The sequence below is a fragment of the Terrapene carolina genome, unplaced genomic scaffold, assembly GCF_002925995.2.
Source record: "Terrapene carolina triunguis isolate 2854851 unplaced genomic scaffold, T_m_triunguis-2.0 Scaffold53, whole genome shotgun sequence".
In the NCBI taxonomy this organism is placed as follows: Eukaryota; Metazoa; Chordata; order Testudines; family Emydidae; genus Terrapene; species Terrapene triunguis.
The window spans coordinates 20485219-20497271 of NW_020664404.1; the positions used below are offsets into that span (position 1 = coordinate 20485219).

At 42.1% G+C, this 12053-nt stretch overlaps 1 protein-coding gene across 1 annotated transcript in view; it reads right to left on the reverse strand.

The window, feature by feature from the left end:
• VPS4B (vacuolar protein sorting 4 homolog B) overlaps window positions 1–6833 on the reverse strand; it is a 49494-nt gene extending 42661 nt beyond the window's left edge. The window contains exons 1-2 of the mRNA XM_024203953.2: window positions 6704–6833; window positions 904–1015 (exon numbers count right to left, since the gene is read on the reverse strand). Coding sequence (XP_024059721.1) covers window positions 904–1015; window positions 6704–6727 — 136 coding nt within the window. The 5' untranslated portion in view covers window positions 6728–6833. The remainder of the gene's footprint in view (window positions 1–903; window positions 1016–6703) is intronic.
• Window positions 6834–12053: the final 5220 nt, after the last annotated feature.

A 12053-nucleotide genomic window follows, 5' to 3' on the forward strand; every position in this document is an offset into this window, starting at 1 on the left:
CCTCCGCTCTGGCTCTGCCTGCTCCCCTGAGCGCGCAGCCGCCCCGCTTCTCCGCCCCGCCCCCGGCGTGCCTCGAATCAGCTGTTCGGCGGCAAGCCTGGGAGGGAGGGGGCGAGAAGCGGAGCGGCACGCTCAAGGCAGCAGGCAGAGGCGGAGCGGAGGTGAGCTGGGGCGGGGAGCGGTTCCCCTGTGCCCCCCCGTTACCTGCTGCGGGCAGCCCTCCCCGCGCCCCCCTGCCCCAGCTCACCTCTGTTCTGCCACCTCCCCTGAGTGCTCCGCTTCTCCCCCCTCCCTCTCAGGCTTGCCGCGCAAAAGTCTGGGAGGGAGGGGGGTGGAGGGGAAAAGCGGAGCGCCCGGGGGAGGAGACGGGGCCTGGGATTTGGGAATGGGGGCGGAGAAGGGGCGGGGGGGGGGGCGCGAGCACCCATTGGCGCCGGCTACAGTCTGTGCCCATGCCCCACGCAGCGCTGCCGGCGTGCTGAAGCTGCAGGGGAGGGGGAAGCGGGGGACGGGCTTTTGCTGCCGGAGCGGCCCCAAGTGAGCGGCTCAATCCGGCGCGGCTGCCCTGTCAGCCGCTTTTGGGTCTTTAGATAGCCGTCCAGGGGGAAATCCCGGACATTTTTAGCTTTTTACAAATTCCCCCCGGACTGCTATTTAAAGACCCAAAAGCCGGACATGTCCGGGGAAACCCGGACGGATGGTAACCCTACCTTAAATAAAAGTATAGCTGGCAACTCTCATTTGACTGTTTGAGAGATTTAGTATCTTTAGACAAAATACTTATTGATGCTTAACATGGTGAATATTTTGCATTTTGGTTCTATCAGGTAGACTGCTATAATTTTATATAATTTAGCTTTTAAAAAATTGCAGCAAATAGCTAGCTAATATACCAAGTCTTACATTTAACTACATGGAGAAAATACTGCACAGCATGTTGGTACAAGCGGAGTGCTTCCTCATAGTTTCCTGCTTTGTCTTCTTGCGCTGCCTTGCTAGCAAGATCTATTGCTTTCTGTAAAGCAAAAAAAAAAAAAAAAGTGATGTGATTAAAATGACAACTATTATGCAAGAGTACTGCAACATCAGAGTGATAATTTAAGCTGTTGCACTGAAAATTGATGCCTCACCTTTACAATACTATGCAAACAAGTTGAAGGTAATTGATTATAAATTCATTGGGACTGTCCTTGTACAGCCCTGAACATAGAGTAATTAAAAATTGCTAAAATATTATTAAATTGTGAATATTATGTAACTAATCTGCCAGGAAACAGGATCTCTTTTCATTTTGTGGTAATGAGACCTATTTCTAGAAGTATTGAAATAAAACTCACTGAATACATATGACCACCTGATGGTCACATTCAGCAAAGGAACTCATGCTCATCTTCACTGATAATATGCAACCAGTCTTCTTGTAAACCCCAGAAGAAGTAATTAACCCAAAACAATACCAGAGGTACAATTATTAGTAGAAATGTTAAATTTATATATAATACCAAAAAACAGTTCTACTGCAGATTGAATAAAACTATCGTGCATTGAATTGAGTGTACTCTTCCATTACCAAATGAAAGAAAACATACTGAGGAGAAAAAAAATCAAGGCTCCTGGCAGCAGCTGGGTGATACAGGTCTTACCAAGATTTTTATTTTGCTTAACTATATCATGTGACTAAGTAGAATTATGCTTTCTGTAATGGTAAGTCTAAATGAGTTTTAGCTGATATTTATTGTTTTATTCTGTGCTGTTTTCTTTTGTATGCCAAACAAATGTTTGCTTTTAAAATACAAATTGTAGTAACTTAGGCCATGCTCATGTACTAAGCTCCACATAGGACTCCTCCATGCACTTATTGCTCACTGTAGAACCAGGGCCTTAAGTTGGAGCAACTGCTGTTGGGCATCTCAGGGAGAAGGACTGAATTCAGAGTGGACTTGGAAAATATCAAGGACACAAAGCTTTGTGTGGGAGCTGGCTGAGATCAGTGCAGACACAGAGCCAAGTGACCCGAGTTCCCAAGTCTGGATATGTTACAAAAGTGATTTAAAAAACCCCCCCCACACAAAATGAAACCATCAACTGAAACAAAACGTTATGCCAATTTATTTAAACAATATATTCTAGGTGGAACAGTAGTGACACAGAGTAAAGGCACTGAAGCATTTCTACTCTAAATCAGTTTTCAACTGCCTGCTGCTTGAGGAAGTTTGACCTAAGAACCTGATATTAAGATCTGATTGGAGTACATTCCTATTTTTTTAGTCTGAGCTACACTAATTCACTTGTCTCAAAACATGAAAAACATTTCCTTTTATTAAGAATGAATGCAACCTTTTAAAATGCTCTAATGCTGACATAGCTGGGGTAGAAAGAAGAAATCTGACAAGAATAGTTCTTACTGATAAGAACTTTTCAGTGTTCTGCAAAGTCATACTTCACATGAACACAATTCAAGGTCTTGCAGTTAAACACTTTAAAAGCAACATTAGAAACAATAGTAAGCCGGCACGTGCTGAGATTGTGACAAAGCTCTTCTCTTAAGCTATTAAGAGTGTACCAAGCCATTCATCAATTTCATGTACACTTTGCAGAGTTTGCACTATATGCGACAGTGACACACTAAAAAGGAAAGAGTGCAACTCCTGAGGATCCAGGAGAAGGACTCTCCTATGAACTTTTTAAGGTGCATGAGTTAGGAGGCATTCTAGTGGGGTCTAGATCTTTTCCTGTTTAAAGAGCAAAAATCAATTAAAAAGTCTATTTTAAATTAATGTTATAGTTACACAGGTAAGCTCTTAAGTAATGAAATGCCAAAGCTGAACTTGCATGCGCTACCATAACTCTGCTTCCCTTGTGCATGTGTTGCAAGACAGTTTATTACATATTCACAGTATTATCTATAGCTAAGTAAAATGCTTCTTGCTAGGTGTGCAGTCAATGATGCAGGACTCCACCCATCTCACTTCCTCGTAGATCTTTCACAGAAATGCACTCCATGAGTCGTTTATACAAGATGCCATACATACATACTTAAAATTATAAAATATAATTTGAGAAATACTGTGTGCATATGATAGTATGTTCATAAGGAGCAGAATCAAGGTAGCACATACAACCTCACCAAAGAAATGTCAAAGTTAAGGAGGGCTGGATTCTACAAACATGCATGAGTAAACTTTATTCATACAAGTCATCCCATTAATATCAATGTCACTACCTGCTTGAATAAAAACTAACTCATATTTAAGCGTTTGGAGAATTTGGCTGTAAGAGCTTACTGGTTCAACTTTTAGGCCCTTTTCCTGCAAAGACTTATGTGCTTATCTATATGTACTGTGGGTAGTCCCTATTAAAGTTAACTGGACTACTCACAGTAGCAAAGCTAAGAACATGCATAAGTCTTTTCAGGATCAGGATCTTATTTTCTTTTAATGTAGTTTGTCAGAATACAGAATGAGTTTAAAATCTGTTCTACTAGGGTGTAGTACAAGACCTCCTAATTCTTTCCAACATATTAAAATACAAAAGTTGTGAAAATAAAAAAAGCACCTTATTTTTAAATGAGCTGAAAAAATAATCTAATAGAAAATTGTAGATACAGCAACAAACCGCAAATTCATATCTTCATCTGAACAGGTATTAGCAAAAATATTTTTTACTGCACTAGGCAACAATCAGTGTCTGTCTACAGTACTTCTACAGCTAACTTGAAACCAACATGGCTACAACAACACTGCATACAACTTGAAATCAGTCAATTTAGAAGTATTTTTATTAGTATTTATATTGCAGTAGCACCTAGAGGGTAACTAGGTCAGAACCCCTTTGTGCTGAGTGTTGTACTCATATAGAGTAAGTCAACAGTGTACCTTCAATATATATCTGTAGTACATAAACCAGAAGTGACAGGCAGAAGTGTTCCTCTATACTAAGCTATAGTTATTACTGGAGTGTTAATCCAGCGCTTCCAAATTTTTATTAGAGATCTCTTATGTTAATTGAAAAGATGTATGGAGAATCCACACCATTCTCAAATTTATTTTATCTTCATAGCTTAAAATTTTCTCAGGATACACTATCAAAGTCAACCGTTACTAAAAATCTTTAGTGAGGCTCCAACATGATTGAGCCATGTGAGCCACTTCAATATAAATAACTGATAAAACCTGCATTATGATTTGAGATTAGTTCTGGGGAAAAAAGATGTAATGTAGCAGTGCCAAATATTTATAACCAGAAGTTTAGAGTTCAAGTAAACATAACTCTTAAGTAGCAACAATTCTGTATTTCAAGGATTCTGAATGTGGTTCTCACCTCTTATAAAAAGGTTACGTGAGTGGGAAAGAAGTATGGCTTTGTGCCATTCTTTATGTATGAAAAACTTTTCAGGCACTTTTTACTTTTCTTCCCTATTTGTGTTTTTTACTTCAGAAACAAAAGGGGGAGATTTGCTTTTGAATATCTCCCCCAGTAAGAAATTTGCTGGAAGTCTATCTTGGAGGACTCAGTTGTAGACTGGAAGCTCTTTCAGTACAAAACCTCAAAAAGTTGTAAACAATCTGAATGACAGTAATTACTCCTCAATTAATCCAGTTTCATATCCTTGGTATCTCAAGAGTGTCTTCCTCCAGAAAAAAAAAGGCAAACAAGGACTGAATTCCTAACAAACAAGGAGGAAGTAGCCTTCAAACATTAGAAAGTTGTATAAAAGGGCATTTTTTTGTCCTTTCCAGATTACCTAACAGCTATAGTTATATTTGTGCATGGAGAAGGGGAACATATTATTGGATGATTTTACATTTCTAACTAAGTATTTAGAATTTGATTTTATTTGGCTCACACCAATATAAAAATGTAACCACTTAACCGCTAACAATTTACCTAGAGTAACTATACACCTATATAGTAAATGTTACTATATTCAGTTCTCTCATACACAGTTATTTCCTCTGCTAACTGTACTAACAATGCGATCACACTGATCACGGAAACTCAGCAACAAGGCTGTTTCTAGCAGTTTCAAATATAGTATGCACTTGTCCTTGGTCTCTTGTGAATACATCCATGTCAGGATTTGGGCTCTCTCTAACATATCAGACAAAACAAAGCGGATACACAGCAGCAGCACCAGTAGGGATCAGAAGAGAAGTAGCACAGTATCTTTATTGTTTGGTGTGGTTTTGACTCAACAGCACTGGAGCAAACACTTTTTGGTTTCAGGTAGATTAAACTAAAAGGAGCTTGTTTCAAAAGGGAGACCTTTTAAATGGTGAGCCACCAGGTGTGAGAAAAATTTTGAATCTTTGTCTCATTAAAACCATGAGCAAAATCTTCCTTTGGGGGGGGGGGGGGGGAGGGGGAGAGTTATGTGAAAAGACCATCTTTTAAAGCAGATCCCCAGCAAGAGAGGAGGTTGTGTTACACTCCTGTCCTGCTCCTACCAAACAAAAAAATCTACACACTTCATTGGCCACTTCTGAAACCCACTTAAATTAGCCTGAAAACTCTGACAAGGGGCCTATGCCTCCCCTTTTATAAACACAGGAAAATAATACAGAAACATCATGTTAGACTGCTAGAGAGTCCAGAACATCAATTTCATTGTGGCAAGGCTTCTACAAAATATTCTCTTAAGTGCTATGATAATACAAATAATAGTGAATCAGAAAAAAAAAGTGGGGGGGGGGGGAGAAGAAGGGGAGAACCTAGGGCTTGGTCTGCAGCCAGTTTTGTCACAGTGTAACTATTTCAGTTACAGGTGTGATTTTTTATTTTAAACCAAAACCACCTTTATAACTGATCTAGCGTGAAAGCAGTTATAAGTGTTTGTTACCACTTTAACAATAATAGTACTACTTTTGTGAGAAGACAAGGAGAAAGGAAGCACAGTGCAAAAATAAATAAAATAAAAAAGTGACTGTGCAGCCAACAGAGCAGAGGGGATATTAACAATTACAGATCTCTCCTACTCCAACTTCAAATATATGGTAGCATGTGGGATATATGCTTCTACAAGTTATGAGAAACAACTTAAGACTTAATTGAAAAGTGAGGCGGTAAATAAATTTATGTGCTACCCTGGGAGTATGGTAAGAGAGGACAGTGAACATCAGTGTGCGTAGCCACTGAACCAGGACACTAATGGAAAATGGACAGAGGGATAAACCCCCAACCAGAGCAGACATATTATAACTGCTTTTGACAATTTGTTTAAACTCTGACAGAGGGTGCATTTTAAAAACAAATAAACCAAGGTATTTTAAAGTCTTAATGTAGACAGGACAAGAGATGCTTTAACATATGTTGGCTGGATGAAGATTTTCCTGGCCACCTACCAAGAGTAAATTCCCCCTTCTAACTGTAGGGATTGACGAGAGGTTGGGAAAAGCGGGTGAAGAGACACGGTTTAAAGTAAACCCCACGCTTTTCATCCGACTCGAGACAAACCTCAAGATACACGACAGAAGCCGTCCCAACGGGTGCCGGGAGCCCCGGTCATTTGAGGGACGCACTAGGGAGGCTCCAGCACCCAGGGGCCGCTCCCCCCCGCCCCGACAGCCCCCCCCCCCCCCCCCCCCCCGACCCCGCTTCCTCTCCCCCCACCCCAGACAACCCCTTCGCTTCCCCTCCCCCACCCGAAACACCGCCCCCCGCAGCAGGACGCTCTGGGCGGGGCCCCGGCTCCGCCTGTCTCCACCTGCAGGTTGGGTGTCGCGGCCATGGTGGGGGACGCCGCTGTCGCGCTGTGTCCGGTCTCTGGAGCTGCTCCCCGCTGCGGAACCCACTGCCCGGACCCCGCGCTACTTCCGTGTCCAAAACGCCGCCGGGACCCCGCTCCGCTTCCGCTTCCGCTTCCGTCCAGCGCCCGCGTGACTGCGCGTGACGTCACGCAGCCTCTCCCTGGGCGGAGGCTGGCAAGGCGGTGGGATGGGCCGGGGGGAGCTTGTGCGCAGGAGCAGCCCCTCCCCCACGCCTGTTCCACCAGGCGCTCCCCGCCGGCAGTGGGAGCGCCGAGGTGCGGCGGGCTGGAGCCGGCTGCCTGCCTGTCAATCAGGGCCGCGCGCCGGCCGCCTCACGGTCCCCGCTTAAGGGGCCTAGTAATGGCCCCTCCCTATATGTCACCTGCCCCCTGGGTCCTGGACTGCCTTCTGCTTGCACGCACAGCGCCGTGCACAGCCGTGGCTGGGGCACTGGGAGCGTCCCGCTCTTTCGACCCTTTTGTGACCCACCACAGTCACCCGCTGTTTAAAACTGGACTGTAAGCCACTTCCAAGCTGGCCACAGGGTTTTCTGTTTGGATGTACAGCGCCTAGCACAGTGGTGGGTGCTATGAAATCTTAGTGCTTAAATGGGGCTTTTGTGTAGGCTCATGGATCAGTAATCAAACTGACCCATCTGCACTCCAAGTTCCTGCTAAACTGAGAGAGGCTAGGGTTGCCAATTTTCCTTGGAGGTATTCCTGGAGGTTTCATCACATGACATAATCTTCAATTAAAGATTAATATTTAATTCCTGGAGATTCCAGGACATGCCTGGAAGGCTGGCAACCCTAAGAGAGGCTCACATCCCCACAGGTATTTGGGTGCCCAACTCCCATTGAAATCAGTGGGTGCCTGAATACCTTTGAGGATCTGGGCTATGGAGACCAGGCTAGACCCCTGCCTTTCTGAACTCCCAGTCTCAGTAGCCCATAAGGAAACAAGCTTTTCTGTATATGACAGAGGAATTGTGGCTTAGTGACAGTACTTCCGTAGTACGCTGTCAGCTGTGAATTTTTATGCAGTTATAGCCGTGTAGCTCCCAGCATATTGCAGAGACAAGGTGAATGAGGTAATGTCTTTTATGGTCCAATAAAATATATTATCTCACACACCTGATCCCTGTGTTTCCTTGGTCCGACATGGCTACACTACTACTGCATACAACAATGGAGATAATGAACCTTATCATCTACCATGGAAATGCCGCAACATGAAGAAAAAAGAAGCAAAACTTAACTGACATCTACTTCCTGAGCAAATGCAAGAAACAAAACATCCTCAGTGGTCTCACCATCTATAGCCCTCTGATCTTTACATACAACCAGAAGCTAGTCCAATAAATAATATTACCTCATCCACTTTGTCGATCTGTGAATTTGGGCAGAAATTGTCAGTATCAAAGGGTGTGAAAAATGAAGCATTGAGTCAGTATAATAGTATTTGAAAACCTGAGGTTGAATCCTCAAACTTTTACTCAGGCAGAACTCATTCAATTCAGTGGGATTTGTATCCACATGAGAACATAGTAAAAACATAAGGGTTTCACAGCTGATTTTTAAATTATTTGAATTTATACAAATTTTAAATTATGATTGCCAGACTCTTGCCATAGAATCCCATGTTTATCAGCTAGTGCACTATTAGTTTTGATTTAAGGAAACTCCTTTCCCCCCAAAAAAGCTTTAATTTTTTTTGGAAGGATTGCCTCTGGCTTTCACCTCAGATGATTTGTATGTACCATGAGTGATTAATGCTGTTTATTTACAAAACCAGTTCTTGATGAATTCTGTTTTGGTTGGGAGCAGTCACTTCACTGAGCTGTACTAATGAAATAGAAGCTAATATGGTATTCCTCATATTAGAGGAAATGACTCATAGCAAGTTTCAAATTATAAACCAGTTTTGAAACGTCAACCAACCATTGCTGAATTAGTGTCATATTTTATCTTTCCTGATATTAGTATAATTGCATTCATTAATGTCACAATGAGTATTTCAAGAACTGTTCAGTTAATTCATAGCTCCCCTCTCCCCACCTCGTAGGAATTTAAACAAAATTATTAGGTGATTTTCTAAAGTTTGAGAATACCAAATGTATAATTTTACAACAAGCAATTTTTCTGTCTTCAAATAGTATCCCAATTATTGAGATATTTATTTAACTGCTACCTTTATGATAGCAATGCCAAAAACTATTGCTGGTTAGTATTTATTTATAGAGTGCTTGATGTGTACATAGAACTTTACAAGTATGAAAAAAACATGGTTCTCTGGGCCAATGGTATCTAACTGAGATAATTACAAATAAAAAAAGGTAAATGCAAAAGTGGGAAGACAGAGGAGACAGCACTGGCAGGCTACGATAAAGGAGTGGGTTTTAAAGACATATTTGAAAGAGGAGAGAGGTCATTTGACACCTAGGAAAACATAAATGGTGGTACAAATAATGAATATTATATTGACTGAGCAAAGGAGGCAAAGTTTCTGCTTAGAGGAGCATTTGAGCAGACAGCAGGGTTGGAAGGATGGGAGAAGTATAGTTGTTAAGGGTATATTAACACTTCAGTAACAAAAATGACTGAAACACCTCTGACCAAATGAATAGCTGCACTGACCACCTGCAAAGGAATCCACTGTCTAGTTTTTAAACCAGCAGCAGGTGTGGAGTGTAAAGGTGTGAGATGTGATGGGGCTGAGAAGAGATTTGATGGAGAAAAAAATCCTGTGGTTTAATTTATATTGTCCATTTCTGGCTCATTCCTGAAACCACACAGTCATTTTTATTTTATGTCCTCTCCACCAGGGAATACCTCAAGGCTATGTTTTTGGCCCTCTTCTCTTCACATATCTTTTTCATTCAGAATAGTTCATTCAGTTTGGACCTTGCTTCTATGTAGATGATACACATCCTATCATATCCCTCATCTCTCACTCTTCGCCCCTCCTCCATCCCTGTATCTCCTGTTTGTATGGCTCTGACTGTCAGATACTACTTAGATCATTACTACTTCCAGTGGAATGTTTCTGTCACTAAAGCCCCTAGTTGTTTCATCTGTACCTATGATTTTAAAATTTGTATTTGTAACATTCTAATTAGCTATTAGGTATTTCACTCAATCATAGGTCTAAAACATTTGGGGAAGTCATGACACACACAGGCATGTAAGTGATAACTGTCTCTCCAGTCATAGCAGACAGTCATGTGCAGCCCTGGAAAGACAATCAGCTTCCACAGATTTGAACCATAGCATACACAAACACCTCCAGAAAGACCAGTAAGCCTCTTAAAGATCTTCCTCATCTTCCCTTTTCCCAGCTAGCTGGGGTTGGGTCACTGGATCAGTCTTTTCCTGGCTTGACAGTCTAATACTCATTCCATATTCACTCTGTCCTCCTTTACACAGTCTATCACCATTTTCTTGGCCATCCCCTTGTTTTCCATCTGTGAACTCTAGTCTCAAATGCCTCCCTAATAAGATTTCCTTCATCTGTCCATACCATCTGAGCCTCCTCTCTTGTACCATCTAAAGGATACTGCAAACCTTGGTCTCACTCCTGATGACATCATTCTGCATATGGTCCAGTACAGTCACTCTCTCACTGCTCTCAAACATCTAATTTCAATGGCTTCTGGTTGTCTCAAGTGCCTCTTTGGTTGACCATGTTGTTAATCCATACAGAAGAGCTGGTCATATCATGGTTTTGTATAGTTGTCCCTTAAGTAGTCTGGGCATCAGTTTATCTTCCATCACTCTACTTACCTTGCACCAGACTTCCCCTGTGCTCAGCAGCCTTACTTGCAGTTGTTTGTCAATTTCTGCTTTTGCAGCTAGCAAGCCCCCAAGGTACTTAAACGCAGAAACCTGATTTAGGTGCTGGCCTTTGATGTTGATATTAATCTGTCTTGGTTTTGCACTAGTCTCCCATATGACTTTAGGTTTCTTTTTGAGGCCATAGTTTATTAGTTCCCTGTTCGAGGCATCAGTCGCCTGGACCAAATCTTCCTCACTATCAGCCCTAGTGCACAGATCAACTTCATACCACCTTTCATTAGGATTTGCTTACTTATGAAGTCCAGCACAATTATGAATAATAATGGACTAAGCGCTGATCCCTGGTGGAGCCCAACCTTTACCTTGAAACCCTCCATTTCACCGTAGGGCATCCCCACTTTTATCATGGAACCATCACACAAACCATCTGGACAAGGTCCTCCAGTACCTCACAGAATTGTAACAGAGGCACTAGCAGTTACCTAAGTACCTTGTAAAATGTCAGTTCTCCAAACTGAGGAAAGCTTGACATTTCACTCCAGCTTCTTTTTTTACCATCTGTCTAGCGATGAATGTACTGTCGGTTGTCCTTTTCTAAATCCAAACTGCTCCTTTCCTAAAATAGGTTCCACTATTTGGTGAATTCAATTATCTATGATTCTCATTAACAGTTTCATGGAATGGGACAGCAGCTTAATTCCTCAGTACTTCAAAAACTCATGTATTTTCTCCATTCTCCATTCTCTTGGGATTTCCTTCTCTTTCCAGTCTTCACACTTGACTCAGATGAGCCAGCATACACCAACCTCTCTCTAGGCTTTGATAATTTCCTCTGTGACTTTATCCGGATCTGCTGCTTTTCCAAGTGCCATCTTCAGCAGCACGGCCTTGACGTCTGCCTCTGACAGATCATCAACATCTTAATTATTGGTTCACATGATGGTAGTGTAGCATATAAACGGCCTAATTAAATAGATCCTCATAGCATTTTCACCATTAGTTTCATACCATGTCTCCTGTTACAAGCAGTCTGCCCCTGCATCATTTACAAATGGTAGGTTCGTGCCATCTTCTTTCCTTTTGTTTTTTGCATGTAAAATTGCATATATTTTCATTTTGGAAAGTTGAGGGCAGTTGTTCAACTCATATACAGCTCATCTAAAGCTAGATTTCTTTTAAAGATAATGGGCAAAATGTAGATCTTCCTTGCTGGGTCTGATGATTGACTGGCTGGTGGAGAACTTTGGTTTTGCTGATGTTCAGTGTTCGCCCTAGGCTTTTGTAAGCTTCAGAGAAGCAATTAAGGGCTGTTTGTAGATCCTCCTTTGAGTGTGCAACTACAGCATATCATTTGCGTACTGGAGTTCGGTTATTGTTGCCGATATTACTTTAGTTCTGGCATGGAAAATGTAGAATACTTTGCCTATCTTGGCAGTCATCTCTCACAGAGGGCAGACATAGATGTCGAGATTCAGTACAGAATCCACTGCGCCAGCCTTGCCTTTGGCAGACT